General features: G+C 42.1%; 1 protein-coding gene across 1 annotated transcript in view; it reads left to right on the top strand.

Moving 5' to 3' along the window:
* Positions 1–19,554, top strand: part of b4galnt4a (beta-1,4-N-acetyl-galactosaminyl transferase 4a) — a 140,361-nt gene that overhangs the window by 41,589 nt on the left and 79,218 nt on the right. The window contains exon 2 of the mRNA XM_053886676.1: positions 8,964–9,076. Within this exon, the coding sequence (XP_053742651.1) occupies positions 8,964–9,076 (113 nt within the window). The remainder of the gene's footprint in view (positions 1–8,963; positions 9,077–19,554) is intronic.

Raw genomic sequence — 19,554 nt, 5'->3', positions numbered from 1 at the left:
ACTGTAACGCTTAACTTTAAGCTCTCATCTACTATTAATATGTATTTAAGACATCATAATGCATTAACAACAATTTATACAATATGTTATGAATGTTCAATATGATGTATATTAACTCAAGAACCCCAAAACATAACCCCAACCACACAGTATAATGGTCTTACAAACATTTTTATTGTCAAATTGTGCACCTTATAATCCTTTAGAAATCTACTTGTACACGATTATAGACATTCATACAATTATACACAGAATAAAGCCTTATAAATGCACTATGATGCCTTGTGATACATCATAGATGTAGCTTTTATAAAAAGTGTAACCACTCCTTATGTGTGTTCAGTGAGTGAGTCCCTGAATGCTACTGCCACCTGCTGTCCCATTGAGCACATTACTATCAACAAGGTTTCAGATATTGATATTAGATAATGTGAATATATTATAATAGCATTATTCTTTATTTTGCCAAGACGTTCTGCAACATGCATTGCAGTCACAGATGTTTCTGGAAATGTTTGGAGCTGATGGGCACTTTGGTAGCCTCACAACAGAGTATTGTCTTGTCTTTCTTGTCCCTATTCCTTTGATGTTCTTCTCCATTGTGTGACCTGTGCTCAGTGTAGTGCTTTGAGAAACAAGGTGCTCCAAGCTATAAAGACGGAGCCCTGCCAAAGGAGAACTGGGTGCAGGGTTAGAGGATATGGCGATGCACATTTGCTCTGATGTGGAATCAAAGGATTTCCCTCGTATCCACTGGAACCTTTGCCTTCCTGGATTTTACATGACCTTTAACTTGTTAGTCTGCCTCTACTTTTATCACAGCTGGTGGCAGGGCGGGGTGAATGACCTTGGTGAGCAGCTTGGTGATACTAGTGTTACATTTGAGACTGCTACAACTTAAGTTCTGCTGCTCCTTGTATTCCAAAAAATGTCTTCCTAAAGTTGCATTGTGATTTTGCCCCAGAAAAACAGGGTTATTGAGTCAGAGCATGTCTTTATTTGTGCCAAACTTGCGCTTGTGTTTCTCGAAGCCTGCTACTGTTTTACCATCCACTCCTATCAGTGTGATACTCAGTATAAGTGACAACTCTGTGTTAGGAGCTGAACCAGCAACTCAGAGATTCGGCCTTCGACCGGCCCAGAAATGATGAAGTGTACAGTCAGCAGCGGTTCAGCAGGCGGAAAACAACAGCAAAGGTCATGTGGAGACAGCAAGAGTTGGTTAAAAGCAGCTCAGTACAATAGAGATTTGACGAAGGGCAGCTCTAAATACAGCTCATCGAATCTCAAAGGAGCAGGCGAGCGTGCCGACCTGGAATATTGTCGACTAAGACAGAAAAACCTGCAGTGCTCATGCCTTATCATCAATACATACACATCGGCTGTGAGATCGAGACTGAACTGCACTTAAGATGCGTTGAATGTTATTTTCCTTTGTTAAGAAAGAGACAGAGTAAATGTGTGCGAGCACTTACGCACCCAAAATACCCTTCTTGTTTGCTTATTCGTCTTTTGAATGATTGCGGGGCACTTTTTTAAAAATGCCTGCTTTCAGCCTTCGTCTGAGTCAAAGATGGCCATTGCGAGTGTCATTATTTTGCGGTTGGTGCCACTTCCGCTGCTATAAGTAAGATCATTAATGAGCATTTGCCGTTGGGAGTAAATCTCCAAATGGACTAATGGCTGCATCAGTTAGCACTCATGCAAAAATCAATAGCAATGGATGTGTTTTCAGTTCTCGATGAACAACGACACTAATTTCTTTGTGGCTCTAAACTGTCTGTGATTGTTGTTGTTCATCTTTTGGCAACCTGTTGAAGCTGTCACTCGCCTTTCGCCCCAAGTGCCTTGAATAGGCTCTAGCCCCTATCAAGGCCCATGTATGTTCCCTTAATATACGAAAATGTACCCGTCCTGATCATATGCTTCAATGTATTCTTTACCTTATGTTCACCAATATATCCATTAGGCGGAGCAGCCCAGAGTCTCAAGTGTATGACAACAACAAACTCCAAAACAAACATGGCGACTGTGGAAGACGTGAATTGATAATGTACCTCTGCTGCAAAAGTGGAAAAAGGAGGCATTGCTGTAGGAGGCGGTGAGGCAGTTAAATATATCGCGACTGGAGGAAGGAAGTTTTCTGACATTGTTATGTCTTCTTCGTGTCTCATTTGAACTATATATTGGGTAGTAACAGCAACACTGCCCCCACGGTTTTCTGTGGTACTGCCCTGTTTGGCCAGTATTCGTAAGCTTTATGGTAATGTACAGGAATATGAACGAAATGAACGCAGAGCAGGGACAGAAGGCTTTGTCTGTATATGGCGTGTGTTACGTTGGACACAAATGGGCCTTTAGGGAATCCGTTAAGTATGAACGTTGAGCAGGGGATCATCACTTCTGAGTCAGCATTATGAGGCGAGTCTCATAAAGTTGACACATGATGGGTCAAGGACAAAGTGTCTCTCCAAATGGGGGCAGCATCACTGATCGTTGGCCATATAGTGGGCTTTAATTGCGACTAAACGTTCTATGTCCTATAGCGAGACCCAACTGAAAACAGTTTATTCCAATGAACACATTTTAGTTCTTTATTTATTTTGAGAAAATAAGTACAGTTTCTTTTGCAGTAAGAAACAAATGTGCGTGTCTACATGACGAATGGACTTATGCTTCTGTATTGTGTATTCACTGAGCTCTCGGTTGTGGTCTTGGTCTTGCCCCCCTCTTTAGTCTTGGTCCTTGTATGCTCTGGTCTAGACAACATCTTGGCTAAAAACTCTGCGATCGCATCTACGATATTTATCAGTATTAGCTTGATCATTTCGGCCATACATTTCAGATTGTCTGTCAAATTGCTACTCACCTCTTTTACACCTCCTTTATTTAGAGCTTGTTATTTCAACCTTTCTTTTAAAACCAACCGCCGATGACACGTCGCTGGCAAACAACAAGAGCTTGTTGAACCGAAATAGCAGCAGTTCCGTTGTGAAGCTGTTTACCAAAGGGACACAGAGAAGCTCTTGTATCAGAACAGATTATTTCAAGAACACTCTGGTGTAGTTGAAGAATATGTTGCTTGTGTGTTTGGGTTGGACGATACTGCATATTCCTGCATTGTACATGATCTCACCTGAATTTCAAAGAGGACTCGTCTTCGTTTAATCAGCCTGTCACACGGGACTGGCAGCTTGAAAAGCAAAATAGCCTGTCTGTCCAACTGTCAAAACGAAGAAGGACACTGTCAAATACGAAGTCTCTTCACATTCACGCGCCGGTCCAAGTGGAGCAACAGGAGAGTGTCACGATGACAGGTCGTTGTTAATTTAAATCGATGGCAAAACGGCTGCTGCAGGGCCGAGCATGTGGGTTTGGAGCGTGACGCTAATGAGCTATGCTCATGAATGGGAGTGACAGCGCTGTCACGTCCCGTCTCTGCTGCTCACATTTTTTTCTCATGTGACACCAGGTGCCATATTTGCTTCAGCCAGATTCTCTTTGTTGCCAGTGCTGATCATGGAGTAATGTTCCTGTGGCCTTGAAAATGATCGAACTCTTCACTGCTTGAGTTGTTTGCACTTTCCTGAGCTGACAGGAATTTAGTCTTCCCATGCTCAGGTGTGTCTCTCTGTTGGTGACAAATACATGAGTCTTTGTCTTTGAGTGTTGTTTCTTGTAATTTGTGTTCTGGTTTTTGATGCTCAAGCGATTTCAGATGAAGACTTTGAATTAGCTTGTGTTTTTGATCTGTCCCAGCTGACATTCTTTGATCGGTTTCATTTATTTTGGGATACGTCCTGAAGCAGTGAGGCTGCTGAGTGTGAACATTCCGAATATTGGATTGGAGTCATGTGGTGTCGATGTTAAATGCCAATATTGGGCTCAAAGCCAAACTTATTAACGTTATCAATTGTCACCTAACTTTTTTTTGTTGGTAACTCACTAAATTCCTTTTCCTCAACGCTGTCAACTAGCTAACATGAATGTTGGGTTTGATCCGTTCAATTGTCAAAGGTAGCTTTATTGTCTTGACAAGGACCAGGGATTCCACTACATGCAAACGACTGTGGCGCCCTGCCACGTCTTAAGTGAGAGCCAACAACCTGTCCGTAAAATGATCTTTTTTAAACATGAAATCTCACATGATCAAATGTATGAAAACAAAGTGGAAACATCCAAACAATGGATAACACATAACACATCATGGTGGTGGACACGAATGTCAAGGTTTTTCAGCATGTTTATCGTGGGAAAATCCCAATGGAAATGTCATGATAAATGAGGTCCGTTGCTTGCGTAATCCAAGTCACACACCCGGCTGGACATACAGTACGAAGAGACGGACCGTTGGTGATTGGAAAAAGATTCACTTCTCATGATAAAACGTTTTTTTTTTATCACCAGTACAGTAAATGTCCAAACGTTACCCTTTATATGATCTTGGATGTTGAAATTACTCCTTCAAGGTTTTCCGATTTAAAAACACCAGGGACCAAACTATTAGGTTTAAGTGGGGTACACCCAAACAGTTATGCAGAAGGATCTCACACATCCCAGATCTCAGCACATTCACCTAGAGCAGCTGAAACTCCACCTCCAATGATGTACAGTTTGTGTGTGAAAAGTGACAAAAACAATCCTTTTAACACCCAAAGCTGCTGTGATGAATTCACCCAGTGGGAGCCAAAGAAAGAGACATTTCATTTGCAAGCACCAGTTGTTGAGTGTGAGTTCAAAAGTGAGTTGTAGAAGGCCAAAACCATGCTGTCATTGAGAGAAAGACCACCAGGCTGCTCACTTCAACCACATCATCTACAAAACGCTGAGACGTTGCACTCGGCAGAAAAACTGATGTATGTCTCAGTCATCTCAGTTTGCTCGTACCATGCTAGAAAGTTCAAAACGGCAGTTGCATTCCCATTTTAAATTCTATTACACAGTCAAAAACTCACTCAGCCTGACACTGAAAATATACTTTGTCTTGGAAAAAGCTTCAAAGGACTCATTTTTTTCGTGATTGAACAACCGTAAAATCAGAAATAAAGGTGACGTGTTTATAATTGTTGTATTTAAAGGGTTCCCTACCCGGCCCTAAACTCCTATATTGAATTCCACATCAGTCTTGTCATTGATTTGTCATTGCTAAAACTGCTCGTAAAATGCGAGGTTGGGAAAGTGCTGCTCGTTGGAAACAGCCGAACAGAGCTGGCCGGAGTAAAGACAGACGTCTCCTGAATGATTAGTATTCTCCCTGATTTTCAGCTGCTGGCTCTTTTCCATTAACCTGCCATTCATTACTTCATTAGAGCGTGCATTGGAGACTTGAGGAAGTCTTCTCGCGGTCCAGCTTCTCAGTCCCTCTCGCTCTAACTTTTCTTAAAGGTCACCTCGCCTCCCCTGCTGCAGTTGCTTGCTTCACAGCCTACGTGTGAGGCAAAATGCCACGTGGAAAATGAAATTTCGCTTCGGTTTAAATCGGATCCAACACCTGCAGGAAAAGGTCTTGGATTACAGATTCGGGGGAATACAGGTGTACATGACATGATGCTGTGCTGCTCCATTTTTGGCTTTGCCACAATTCCTATTGTGTTTAGTACACAGAGGGAGACTATCACTATTTGATATCATGCCACTTTTTCACCCAAATAGAATGGAATGCTTTTTCTGACTGCACTGTAAAGCATTTTAGGCATCAATTGGAATTGTAATTTTAGTTATTCAGAACTAAAAAAATAAATCAAAAGCAGAGTATTGCTTAGGGGAAGATGTACAAGACAACCATGATGACAAAACCTGAGTTGAAGACTGGCGTACTATTAGAAAACAAACTTAAGAGACTTACTAAATGTAACCGCTTGGGTTGTAATAAAATATTGATAGCTCAAATATTGCAATGCATGATTTGCCCAATATTGTCACAATAGTTTTGTGGAAATATCGCAATACTTGATTGCGGGATATTGGCAATATTAGTTGGCTGTATTGATATTTAATTTACAAGTACTTGGATATGCTGTTGCATTTGTGTTTAATAACTTTCTGTAGTACTACTACTACTCTGTAGTAGTAGAAAAAGATAGCTGTAAAAATAAAAATAAATCTTACTGGACTGAGTTTATTACAGTAAACTCATTTTCACGCACATAATATCGTTCTGAATGTTATCTGAATTCCCCCTCTTAAATAATGGCTCTTTATTTGTATGTATTCTTGATCTTTACGAAGCAGGACAAACATCAATCATCTTGTGCAACACTCCACATGTGCCACTTTACAAACACACACCCATTAGCACAACAAAAACTACTTAGCAACCAGTAGCAGATGTTATGAACTCATGTAAACACGCTCCCTCCCTCGTCTCGTCTTGAGGTCAAATAAATGTCTTTTTGCTGGCTGACGTTGGTTGAATTTCCTGCGCTGATGTAATCTTTATTTGGGTGATTTTCTCGCCGTCTAACTGGGGGAGACATCAAATCAATCTCTGTCAGCTTTAGCAGATTACCGTCCGAACATGAATGTATTTCTGCTGCATGGTAAGAACGTAGCAACAGCAGATACACGTTGAGGTTGAAAAGATTGTTTCATGTGCGCTGTACGACAAACGTCCTTTTGTAATTCAAATCTTCGCCCCATCTGAATTTGCCACGGTCGCGTGCATTAATGCAGTCGATGCAAGGTGGCGGCTCACCGCATTCCCAGAGACGTCGGCTTGAAATAGTCCCGGAAATGTGCTTAAATGCAGATATGAGCAGCCATTGACCCAGGCACTGAGTCAGTGGTTTACTCAGTGGGAAGTCTGAAATAAACATCTACAAAAAATGCTAAGTAACAAGTCATTCACGTTTTTAACGCCAAACGAATTCCAACCAGGGATTTAGCTAAAAAGGAAGAGATCAAAATATGCTGTTGATTTCAATTAGGCAATGGGTTTAAAGTTATGAGAACTGGTCTTACTTCCACTCACAGATCAAACCTGAAGGAGGTTGTTTTCTTATACTCTGCAGTTGGAGATTAGCAACGTTTGAAGACAGGAGAATTTGGGGATCATTTCCTTTTGATCTGCGTGGGCTTTGATGGCCACCTGAGACCTCTATTTTTAGAACTTATGAATTTGACTTTGAGTCTGTTTTATTTCATATCCATCCATCCAACCTTCACGTCAAGTTGTTGACCATTATTATTGTTATTATTAATATATTATTACACATCTGTTTTAAAGAATACAAGCTCCCCAGCACCATTGAATACTTAACTTCTCCCTGCTGTCCAGCTAAAGGACAACCAAACATTTGTGCAATTGTTCCACCAGTTTCATATATATGCATTAGAGTTTTATCTCTCCCCATTGGTGTTGCTGAAAGAATTTCACTCTGGTGTTTCCCATTGGCGTGTGTATGTGTGTATGTGTGTATGTGTGTGTATATATAATCGCTGCTCTTCACCCAACACCACTCTCAATGTAATGCATCTGTGGTCCCCGAGATCCTCCTTCCTGCTCGTAATCGGGGAGTCAATGGCACAGGCGCCAGCTTTTATTGCAGCCCATCCGACCCACAGCGACAGTGTGAAGCCGACGGGGATCACGTTAAATTCGATGCTAGAAAAAGTAATATGAAGAGAAAAACGTTTGTTTTTCATTATTAATCAAATGAGAAATAAAAATGTGCCCTTCTCTATGGAGCCCTGCTTAGTCTCAATTGTGTATTTCTTTTAGAGATAATGTTGCAGTTCTTCTATCTGTGTTTGAATCACCTCCAATTCAAATCATTAATATTCATAAAATAATATCTTTAATGTGCAACTTTTGCTTGAAACCTGTTTGTCATGGCTGTCTGTGGGGACAGGCCCAGTTGCAGTGTCGTTGTTGGCTGACAGAAGACTCGGAAGAACAAGGTTAAATTAATGGATTTATTTAACACAGACGAGTAATACAAAGAGTGAAGTTGCAAGAGAGTTTACCATAGCAATGCAAAGTAACCATCTGGCGACACGAGCTGGCACCAAGGTGTCAGAAAACAGAAACACAGAACAAAACCGGATATCACACAAATAAAAACACGAAAGAAACAGACATGACACTGTAGTCTGTATGTTTTTTTTACTTCTTTCCTAAAAGCTGTGCAAGGGAAACCTGCGACTCATTACCTCATGTTCCTTTATGGTTGTTTTTTACTGCGGCATTATAACTTCATATTTATGATATGTATTTGTCATAAGTTTTCGTCTGACTTTATTTACCACATAATATATCTGTGTACTCATTTAATCTAAGCAATTGCCTATTACAATCTTTATTTCTTGTTTGTTTTTGGGTTTTTTTTTTTTCAATTTATCTGTCATATTTTAGTTTACATTTACATTTTTAGTTTACATCTGCTTCGAATTGGTAACTTTGGCCAAGTGATTTATGGTGAGCGCTAGAGTCTGTTCTGGTGCTTTGATGTCTCAGCATTTTTCTTTTTTCCCTTTACATCCTGTTGAAGTATTTTTGGTGCTCAGTTGTAAGTGTAAATACATTTGTGTTCTGTGCACAGCTCTTATCACGTATTGTATTTCTAAATGTTATTCATGGGCAACTGTGAGCAAGACTCGCATAAGTACCATTGAGTTTTGAGGACGGATAAACTAGTCTTTATCTGTCTGAGCCTCCTCTTCACTCCCCTTTTTGACTAATCTCTACTTCTTCTTCTTCACATTTCCTCTCCGGATTGTTTTCTCCTCGTCAGTGGCATTTATCTTATCTCAAACATCCCCTGAAAACTTCCCTCGACTTTTTATTTAATCACAACCAGCCAAGGATTAAAATTGATACGAGCCCAAAGTTTTGTTTTGTTTTTTTTTTTTTTTTTTTTTTTTTTATGACAAACGATGGCTTTGGAATCATTGTGCCGATTAAAATTCATGGCAAAATGTCGCACTGGCTTTCAAGCACTATTTGTGTTTTCACCTTGGCTCAGATGGAGACAGACAGACGGAGGGGACGGACGCCAGCCGCAAGAGGGACACTCGCTCATCGGCCGGCCACCACAGGAGTGAAGACACCAGCGACAGCCGGGAGGACGAGGGAGCAGTGAGTCTCTTTTTCAGTTGTGTCACCACAGAATATTAATTTAACGGAAGCTTGTTGCAGTGACTGCTAAGCATTGAAGATGTCAGATAGTCATATCTGTGTGTGAATTCAGCACTTGAACGCTTGTGTCACGCACAACATATTTGTTCCTTATTAGTTTTCATCACCCTTTTTTTTGTTGCTTTTCATCTTCAAACTTGAAGAGATTTGTGTTGTTTTGGTTTACAAAATGCTGTTTTAGACGACGAAGAATTTGTTTTAATGTTCGCAGGTAATTATTCTGGGATGAAAGATGCATGATTTTACATAACATTAGTTACTCCAGTAGTCGATGCTGATAATTGTAGACACAATATTTGTATGTCATTGGATGGTTTGGAAACAACGTTACCGGCTACATGTTTTGGACATGTCGAGTAATGAACAATGACCAAAGTAGACGAAAAAAGTATACAATGCAAGTAATTTCTTTTTCTTTTGATCCTGTTTGGCTCTCACATAAGCAAATTATTTTTCCATTGAGATAAGAACCATAGTTCTCTGAGGGTGGTTGGTGGTATGATATTCTCAATCTCGGTTAAGGATGTGTTCCAGTCTTGTGCAAATAAGTCCGAGAGAGCCCACTGTCGACAAACATGAAGTCAGTGTATCGTTCTGTTCTGAAGAATCAGGCGGCTAACAGTTGTACATCTCTACCCTCTTCTGGGGTGATGCAGTAGGTGGGTTCATCTTCCCTCAAAGTGTGTTTGGATGTACCCAAATAAACATCAGAGAAAATGAGTTCACATCACAATCCGGCCCAGTGCTGCCTCACAGGAAGGGTGAAAGGTGCATTAACGGGGACAATTGACTCAGGCTCTGTGAGATAGTTGTCCCACTGGAGGAAGGCCCTGGGGAAAAGCCCAGCTGGGGAGATTTCACCACAAGACCTGCCTGGGAACATATTCTTGGAGCTTATTGGGGAGATGTTCGGGGCCTTGTTGTATTGGCTGCTGCCCCAGTGTCACCTTTAAGGCATGTTCCTGCCGAGTGATTTGGTGACATTTGACGCGTGACTCTCATCCTAGTGGTCGATGGTTTTTCGTTGTTTCTCAAACGATGAGAAACCACTTTTAAATCCAAGTTTTAAAAGTATATAACTGCAGAATCTCTGCATGCAGAAGAGGTTTAAGTCAAACTGCCGATCGGTATCCACTAGGGTCGATGGTTTCTCATCGTTTAAAAAAAAAAAAAAACTATCCTCGGTGGTGGGTCCAAAACTAGTGGAAGCAAGTCAGAATTATTGACGTCGTCTCTGGATCCATCAGGTCCTTCAGCTCTGTAAGACATGGACGCCCGCAACCGCTACAATCGGCTTCTCTGCCATTTCACTTCTTTGTTTCCTTGATGAGTTTGCCCTCCCGGCATACTGTAAATCTGGCCTCTCATTGGTTAAAGCACAATCACTTGTTCGTATTTTACAACTTCATTAAAATAATTTAATTGAAAAAGGTCAAAGCTCAGACCTAGTGAGGGCTACATGAATTGAGGCCCAGTGTGGCCCCCAGGTCATGCTTTTAAATCCAAGTTTTAAAAGTCTATAACTGCAGAATCTCTGCATGCAGAGGAGGTTCAAGTCAATCAGCCTATAGGTATCCATTCTTCATTAACCTTAGCACTGGTGAAGGCATTGGGGCTGACCAGCGTTCAGGCTGATAAGCCACACCTCCTTCATCACTCAAGAGCTGCCATGGATCCTAGCAGTGGTCTGGTCCTGTCAAAAGTAACTGTTAAAGACAATTGAGTGACAAATCACTTTGTAGCTGCAGGCCTTCTTTACTGTCAAACCTTTCCAAGTTGTAAGTGCATAGAAGATAAATGGACTCGAACATGGCTGAGAGTCATGATAGGAGACTTTTGAAATACGAAATATAATATTCTGGAGCAGCCTTGAAACCAATTGCTAGCATCGTCATTCATTAAAAAGCCAGTATTTCTGCTATTACTCTTACTGCTGTCAGCTGGATGAGGAAAGGTCTGTGGGGGGAAAGTTGACATACAGTTTATCACAAAAATACAGATGTCTCCAGCATCGCATTCATGTGACCGCTCTAGGAGTGTGCCCAGAGAGATAAGAGCTGTTTTCTCCTGATTAGTTATTAAACTCTAAAATTGCATGTGGGCTCTTCTTCTGTTGCCATTAAACCTGCCGTGTAAGTTTATTCTCTGCATTTTTGCTGAAGCAGCCAAAAATCAAGTTATGTAAAGCTCCTTATGTGACTTGTGATTTATTTAAAAAAGTTAAGAAATAAATATAAATATGGCCGGTGTGTTTGATTTGAAGCGGAATTTAAGTCCTGAGTCCCTGGAGTAGCCAGCTACTGTCCAGATGTTGAGAATCCCGCTGGAATTCTGTGTAAACTTGCAAGATATTATCTTTCAAAATAAACCCTCCGTCGAGCGTTTATTAGAGATCTTTAATTTTCTCAGTTTGCTCTGCCCTCTGAATCGCATTCTATGTTATTCAACTTCGTACTATAACCAGCCTCTTATCAATAATGGATGCTCCTCCAGCAGCTCTTTGATCCATAATTTCTCTGCCTTGAGTCTGTCTCTGTGCATTTTTATATCGCTCCATTGAGACCTCTCAAGTTTCACCCTCACTCAACTTACATGTAAATTCAAAAGTTGCATACCGTGTTCCAGTCCTTTGGGAAGCTCACCTCTAAAACGGCACTGACATGTTTTTTTTTTTTTGGTTCTCCTTTGGTCATTTTCACGGCCAGGGAACGGTCTGAGGGTTAAATGGTGTACTCATGAATAATGGGATTTGCGGACTGTCTTTGGTTCCGCAATAACAGCTCACTTACTCTGCCATGTGAGACAATTCAGACGATGAGATCAACATGGACTGGACAAAAACAAACACATCAACCCCACAGGCAGCGTGCGCGCAGGATTAATAGAAGGCCTAAAATAACAAACTGACCTTAATGCATCCTGGCAGTGTTTAGAGCAAACAGCACGGTCGGAGGGCGACCGCAGGAGGAGCACACACAAAAGCCGTATGATATAGGTGATGCGCTGTGTTATCATTCAGGTGGGAGCAACGTTGGAGTGAGTGTTCTATGAGGGGTCCCAGAGTCAAAAGTTAATGGCAATGACAACCAACAAGTGTTGATAATGGAACTCTTGAACTAGAGACGAAAACAGAGGCAGCATTGTTGGAGGTGGTGGTCGGTGAGGCAGTTAAATATATTGCAATTGGATGACAGGGGATTTCCTCCATTGTTATGTGTCTGTAGAGCTACGCATCGGCTGGTAATAGCAACACTGCCCCCCACTGGTGGTACTGCTCTGTTTGGTCCAGATACGTAGCCTTTGTGGAAACATGCAGGAATCCTGTAGTGTAGTGTAGTATAGTATAAATGGGCCTTTAGACTTTGACCCACTCTGGACACTTTGTCAGAGAAAACCTGACCCTGAGTGAGAACAATGAAAAATGAGCCTCAGACAGACACTCAGAAGTATCTATCTTGAGTACAGTCCCAATTTAGAGCCATGCCCTGTTTCCAAGACCCCTACCAAGACCCAGTAAAAACAGATCCTGAGTCGCTCCCTGCCAAGAATGAGGGCAGGTACCCACAAAGTAGCTAACACCTGTCCCAAGACCCTGGTGTGAGTGGCAGATAACGAGCCAGAAACTCGCATTAAAATATACCATTAAGTCGACCGAGACATTCATCTTTTGTCGTAGGTTATATATAAAAGTGTCGCTGAGGGCTTCCTGTGTGTCTGTCATTAATATTAAACAACCACAGGTTGATATTTCGCTCCCCGCCTCGGCGGCTGACTGCCGCTTGGGTCGGCCCCCTCACTTCGTACACCTGCTGAGCAGAGAGAGTAATGAAGGCAAACAGGAATGTTGGGGATTTAAAAAGCCTGCGGGATGATAAAATACACAGGAGGGAAGCCGATTAGAGGAAGTTGGGGATTATTAACATTGAATTAATGTTTAGTGAAGCAACTTCCAGCAGCAAATCATGGCTGTAGGCAGCGGAGGAGTGATTTTAAAATGGCGCTCTTCGTGTTGACGCTTGTCGGCGATAGATTTTAAACAGTAAACCAACATGAGGCTTGGCTCTTCAATGATTCTCAGTTTCGTCAAATGCGATGAGCGAGGTTTATTGACCAGCATTTATTATATTTCTATTTACATTGTGTAACACTTTCTTAGACGCAGAACCAAGTCTCAGATCAAGACTGGGCACTATTGCAGAGAAAGGCCCAATAGTAAGACTGCTATTAGATCTAGTACCCAGATCCAGACTGAGGCAGACCATGTCTCACAGCCAGACGCCTGCCGAACATTACAGACCCATGTGACAAGTGACCCTAGTTAGCTGTCCATTACCCTTGGAAATACGCAAAATCTATACTATTTCAAGTGTGGCCAGGATGTTTTGGTATTGAAATAAATAAGGAAATAAAACAGTTTAAGCTAAACACTTTGTCATGCTGATCAGTACACCCACTCACCAATAAGATGATCACCTTATAGGGCCATAAATGAGGTCGTGATGACTTGCTGAGTGTGTGAGCCCTCTTCACACCAAGGCTGAGGGAGCATGCTGCACCATTGTCTTTCACCTGACAGAGATTTTAATCATTGCCTGATGATTTTACAGCCGCTCGTGAACCTCAGCAGCCAGTCTTCATTGTTAACCTCCAGCCGCTCTCGTGGCTGTAAATATGCTGCTGTCTTGTCTGCCTGGCCTTGGAGAGAGTTTACGAGGGACAGGTGAGCGATGGGAGGGCACGGATGCTGGTCGGACAATAAACAATAATGATGGTGGAATTGAGTGTCAGCATGTTGCCATCATGTTTCTTGTAACCCAGGGGCAGTTTTAATTACAAACAAAATATTTTGTGATTTTCATATGAATTTTGAAGGTTTTGGTTGTGTCTTTATTTATTCAACTTCTCTGAATTTGCTCCATTAACTCTCACAGTAAAATAAACCGATTAGTAGATCAAGTTTGTTTTAAATCTAAGATTACGTAACCCTCCTTTCCCTACTGTAGAATTATCGTCACAAATGGTCCCAATCTCTGCCTCCCACCTGGTGCACAGACCTTCAGCGGTGAGCTCTGAAACCAATCCAGGTTGGCTGTTTAAATGAGGGTAAAGGAATAATAGAGCCATAATGGTGGACCCTTCTCTCGTAAGCAATGGAGCGGCGTATATAAAGAATGAACTCTGAGCTGTGTGATAATGGTCTGCCATTTTCTACCCCACAGCCTGATGACAACTTAAGTAGTAGACGTGATGGAAAGAAATGGAGTCGAGTCTGACCGATTGTTACGAAGCGCCTTTGATGGAGCTGACTTTATAATAGAGGTGATGAAACTCGTGCTTTGACAGAAGTTGGCATTGCTGGCTGTTACAGTACCACATAATAAATTGTGAGATTGCCTGGCCTTACAGTTTAATGCTGCTCATAATATCACAAAGATCCCGATCGTGAACACCTCTAAAAGGTTTGCAGAACAAAAGAGCAAAATGAAAGTGATGTGTGATGAGCATTTGCTGGGGTGTCTCCACCACCACCCATCACTACCTTAAACTAAAGTCTTCCATTTTTCAAACTTGATAGCGTCGACAGCTCCACTCTGGGAGGCTATTTGTGGGTTCAGTCCAGAATTGTTTTTCCTCAGGCTTGCTCCACTGCCTGCACTCATTCGCTCAGCCGCCTCTGAGGCATTTGTCATCTTGGTGTTGCTTCACGGACACTGGAGATTCAAGCTGTGGGACTCCAATAAACTTTCCGCCAACGTTCCAGCGCTGGCGACTCCACCAGCTTCAAGCTCGGCTTAACATTACCAGATGCTACTAGAGTCTGTTTCCCGTCAGCCGTGCAGATCCACTCCGTACATCACTGCTGATTGAGAGCTAAATGAGCTGCACACAATCACATGGTATTCTGAATGTAAGGCCTCCTCTAGAGTCTTGGACTCCAACTAACTCTTCTGACTGTTTTGACCTTTAAAGTTTGTGACTCCGCCTACCACCTCTCAGATGGATTCTTGCACTGGCATGTGAGATGACTGTGAGAGGAAAGTAAACCACCTGTGAGTGTGGTGGTGAGTCATCTGGTTTCCTTGGGAAAAACTGAAAACTCAACTCCTGGTCAGCAACAGGATGAAAACTAACATCGAGTACTTCCTGGTGTTAGTTTAAATCTGATATTCAAGACGTGATGTTGTCGTATCTCTGCTTCATGGAATTCCAGTTGACTAATAGGGTCTTCTTGCAGAAAGTTTAAAATAGTTCTCAGTGTCTGTATTTCATGTTCCAGTGGAAAACATACTCCACTAATCCAAATTACAGAAACTCGCCAGAAATAAAGGCACTGCAGATTACAAAATGGAGCAATAGTTATTCGTGAGACTGAGGATCTCCAGTTTATACACGATAAACCATAATTTATTCGATACAGCATATATTGGATAGAATAAAACCATCAAGTGTTGGCATGTGTGGACCCGCCAGAAGATATTCTGTTCCTGACTTTACGTAATTTATGTTGTCTGTGTGCACAATTTTTATTTTTTTTTTATATACACGTATACGAAAATATTGATTGAAATCACGGGCGTTTTATTTACCTTAAAGCGATCAAAATGTCAGCATCTCCGCCCACAGAGCCGGTCTCCAGGAGGACCGGAGACAAGAAGCAGCAGCTGAGACCAGCTGTGGTGTCGGAACTTGGGACATGCGGCTGAAAACAGCGCAGTTTGAGCATTTTAATGTCAATGAAGGATGTCAGGATTTCATGATTCACGTTCAGAACATTGTCCAGTTTGTTTCATGGGTCAGTCTCCAGTCTCTCTTCCAAACTAGTTTAGAAGTTATCCTTGAGTGATCCTTTTTGATATATATTCCACTAAATTATTAGGTTTTTGAAAGTTGTCTCTAGCCATCTATAGGTGGCTCTTTTGTCTGTCCAGTTCTGTTTCTGCAGATATCGCTAGTTGCTACTATCACACTGATTCTTCTTCATTTTCTGCTATCACGTCTGCTACTTAGGTTGTCTTCAGCCTCTCGGAGAGAAAATGATCGGCCATTATCTGGCAGCTCCACAGCGTGCACTGTTGCTCTGCAGTCAGCCAAACAATAAACTTCGGTCACAAACAATAGCCGTTCAGATCGGTTTCTCACTTTCATTTATGGCTCTCTTGTTGATTGCTGTGACAAGCATTTGGCACAGTGTCATCTTTGTTAATTTGTTTGAAGAATTTGGGTTCAAAGGTACTCTCTAATAAGATATTTTTGGATGATCATGAGCACTTATTATCTGCAGCTACTCAGCGATCAGTAATAAGAAGCCCAGAGCTGCTGTGGTGATCCATTTATACCCAGCATTGCACATTTTTCAAACTGCTATTTACTCCACTAAATGCCCACAGCAAAAGAAGCAGGAGAAGAAGGGGATCTGCGGTCGTCACATATAAACAGGAGACACAAGAGCATGTTCTTACATGGACAAACAAGACAAACTTGTTTTTGGGCTTAACGCTTAAGAGCTTCTGGAGAAGCGGATACGGGACGACGTGCCAACACCATTGTTGTAAATGTGGCCTCTCTATGTGTCTCCCAGATTTAGCTGGTGCAGCTGCTGTTTCAGTGTGATAGTGGAATGAATAATGCAAACCCAATTCTGTTGAAGAAACGGTGTGAGAGCTCGATTCCAATGGAAGTATAGAAGCAACCTTGCACCAAATCTGTTTGGGATCCATCTACACTACACCGCTTATGATACTGAACACAAGGCACCTGGGACACTTTAGGCTCTACTAATTGGATCTTAAATGGACCACTTCTGAATAAGACAGGACACTTTGCCTGTTACTCTGTGTACCTCAGTGGAAGAAAATTTGACAAATAATTTTTGAGATAGCAATAAAGCCCAACATTAAAGGGTTGTAATTCTTCTTAAGGGCAGCTGAAATGGTCAATTCTTGATCCAGCATCGAGACTGACTTATGAAACAAACCCTGCAATGTTCTGAACTGAATCATGAACTCGTCACGTCTTTTGTTTACAATGAAGCGCTCAAAATGCGTTGTTTTTTTCCCACGTGACTGCAGTTCCGACACTACAGCCGGTCTCTGCTGCTTCTTCTCGATCGGCTTTGTAAGGTCGGCCTATGATTTCATGGGTTTGATGCGACAAGCCACAATATTTTGGCAACGTAAGGCTCTATATCCTGTAAAAATCCATGTAGTAGCCCTGTTGTTGTATAAGCTGCAGGGTTCAGACCGCAAGACAAAAGTAGTGGCTTACACAAGTAACATCCAACTTACGACCTGCTTGACTTACGTCCACACGTACTTACGACCACAGCCGGCAGATACCTTTTTTTAAATTCAATGTCTGGCACCGCTGCACATAGCAGCCCGGCAACGCGTACGACAGTTACGGCAGCACAGTATCCAGCATCTCACTCTCACACAGCGATCTACCACTGCAGTAGCACCTATAACCCTCACGTCGGCTATTTTGAATGGCATTCCACTTACGTCCAAGCCAACTTACGACCGGTTGGTCGGAACCGATCCCGGTCGTAAGTCGGTTCTGGTTCATAAATTACAGTAATTTAAATATATTTGTCTCTTATTTTGCTGACAGACCAACAACAGCCAAAAAGCACACTCTCTCGCTATTAGCTGTGAAAACACACCTAGCAACTAGAATGAACTGCAGCAATTGAAAGTTAACACCTCCACTATGTAGTTCAGGACTTTGCAAGCTGTGAATTCAGAGGCTCATGAACTTCGGCACGCAGCATGAACCCTTCTAAAAAACTACCACAGACAGAAATTGGGATTCACTGAAGATCCAAAAAATCAAACTGTCTGCACACGACTAACATATATTAATTCTAAACTAGGTTTTAATGCGTCTGAGCAGTTGCGCGACAACATGAGCTCGAATGAATGAAAGAACAGCAGGGGCTTTGCTGGAATTTGTTCCACAGCAGTGGGGATGTGATTGAAAAATCCCCTCCTGAAAACCTGATTTATTCCACATATGAAGCACACAAACCCACCAACTCTAGGAGCGCATAATACATGACTGATCTGTTTGCATCACCTGTTTTATTTTATCTCCCTGATCGCTTCCCCTCCTCTCCTCACCTCCCATCTGGTATTTTGGCGATAAAGTTACACACCTCCTAATAGCTTTTTAGCCCCTAACCAGCACAAGTTAACGGCTCAGTGATTATCACAGCAATTGTCATTTGGCATCTGAAAGTCATCATGAGGAAATTAGCCGTACCTCATCTGCAACTGAGCTCGTACACATCCACCTGGTCATCTACTGTTTGCTTTGCATGGCACCTCCCAGGACATAAGCAAATAGACTCTGCAATAAACAGGTGTCACGGCAGGAGCTGGGCTGAGATAAAGAAAGGGAGATGGTTATTCTTCTTCTTTCTCTTCTCTGGTTAACGGCCTGAACAGGCCGTCCAGCAGGTCGATTAATCCGGCAACAGTTGCGGGCGGAGAGAACTGCTGAAGCGCTTTGTTTTGTTCTATTGTTATTGTCAGGATATCAATGGCTTTAAGCGTGCGCCTGGATTTATTCCGTCATTAAACAAAACACAGGCTGGATTCCTTTCACTTGAGCAAGTAGAAGACTGCAGGTGTATCGACACTTGGGTCAATGCCACTGACCGGGGGGCAGAGATGGATCGGGAGCTGCAGTTTTCAGACTCTCACAAAAGAAAACCAATTTTCATTGGCTTTCCCAATGTGCGCCTCGGCACACACAAGCAACGTGTTAATTGCAACCTCTGAATCAATTAGGGATTGGATGTATGTGTCTCGTGCATTCTCTCACCCCGACATGTTTCATGGCTACGTGGACATGCTTTATCGTCCCATAAATCCACAGAGAAGAGGGTCTTCAGGATCCTCACCAGATGGCATGAAGAACTAGCAACTGTTACCAGTTTTAAGTTTTCCCCGAAGTAATTAGAATTACGCTTTAAAACACGACCACCATCTGGAGTGGTGACACATCTCCATCATCTCGCAGCTGTTAGCAACCATTTACTTCTGTCACCGGGAGTTTGATTGATCAGGACTGAAGTCGTCGCCCGAAGGAGGGACATTTGTGGGAATGAAATAGAGGTCTTTTTGCTGATAAAAAGAACATCACGGAAGAAGAAGGAGTCGCAGTTTTTGATTTAAAGGATCAAAACACTATTATTCATACATATTAAACACAACAGGTTCTGTGCTCGGGTGTGCAGTGAAGAATGAGGATGCTATAATAACGCTTCAATACCACTGAATTTGTGTCCTTCTGAGGAGTTTAAAAAATGCATGTAGAGTTGTCCGTTTGACTTTAAGACAGACTGAATCATCTGTCTTTAGACATTCTCATCTAAATACCCACCAAAGCTTTGTCCAGCAGCCAAGCTCAGTTGC

The sequence above is a fragment of the Synchiropus splendidus genome, chromosome 14 (assembly GCF_027744825.2).
Source record: "Synchiropus splendidus isolate RoL2022-P1 chromosome 14, RoL_Sspl_1.0, whole genome shotgun sequence".
NCBI classification, from domain to species: domain Eukaryota; kingdom Metazoa; phylum Chordata; class Actinopteri; order Syngnathiformes; family Callionymidae; genus Synchiropus; species Synchiropus splendidus.
This window is presented reverse-complemented; position numbering and strand designations above follow the sequence as displayed.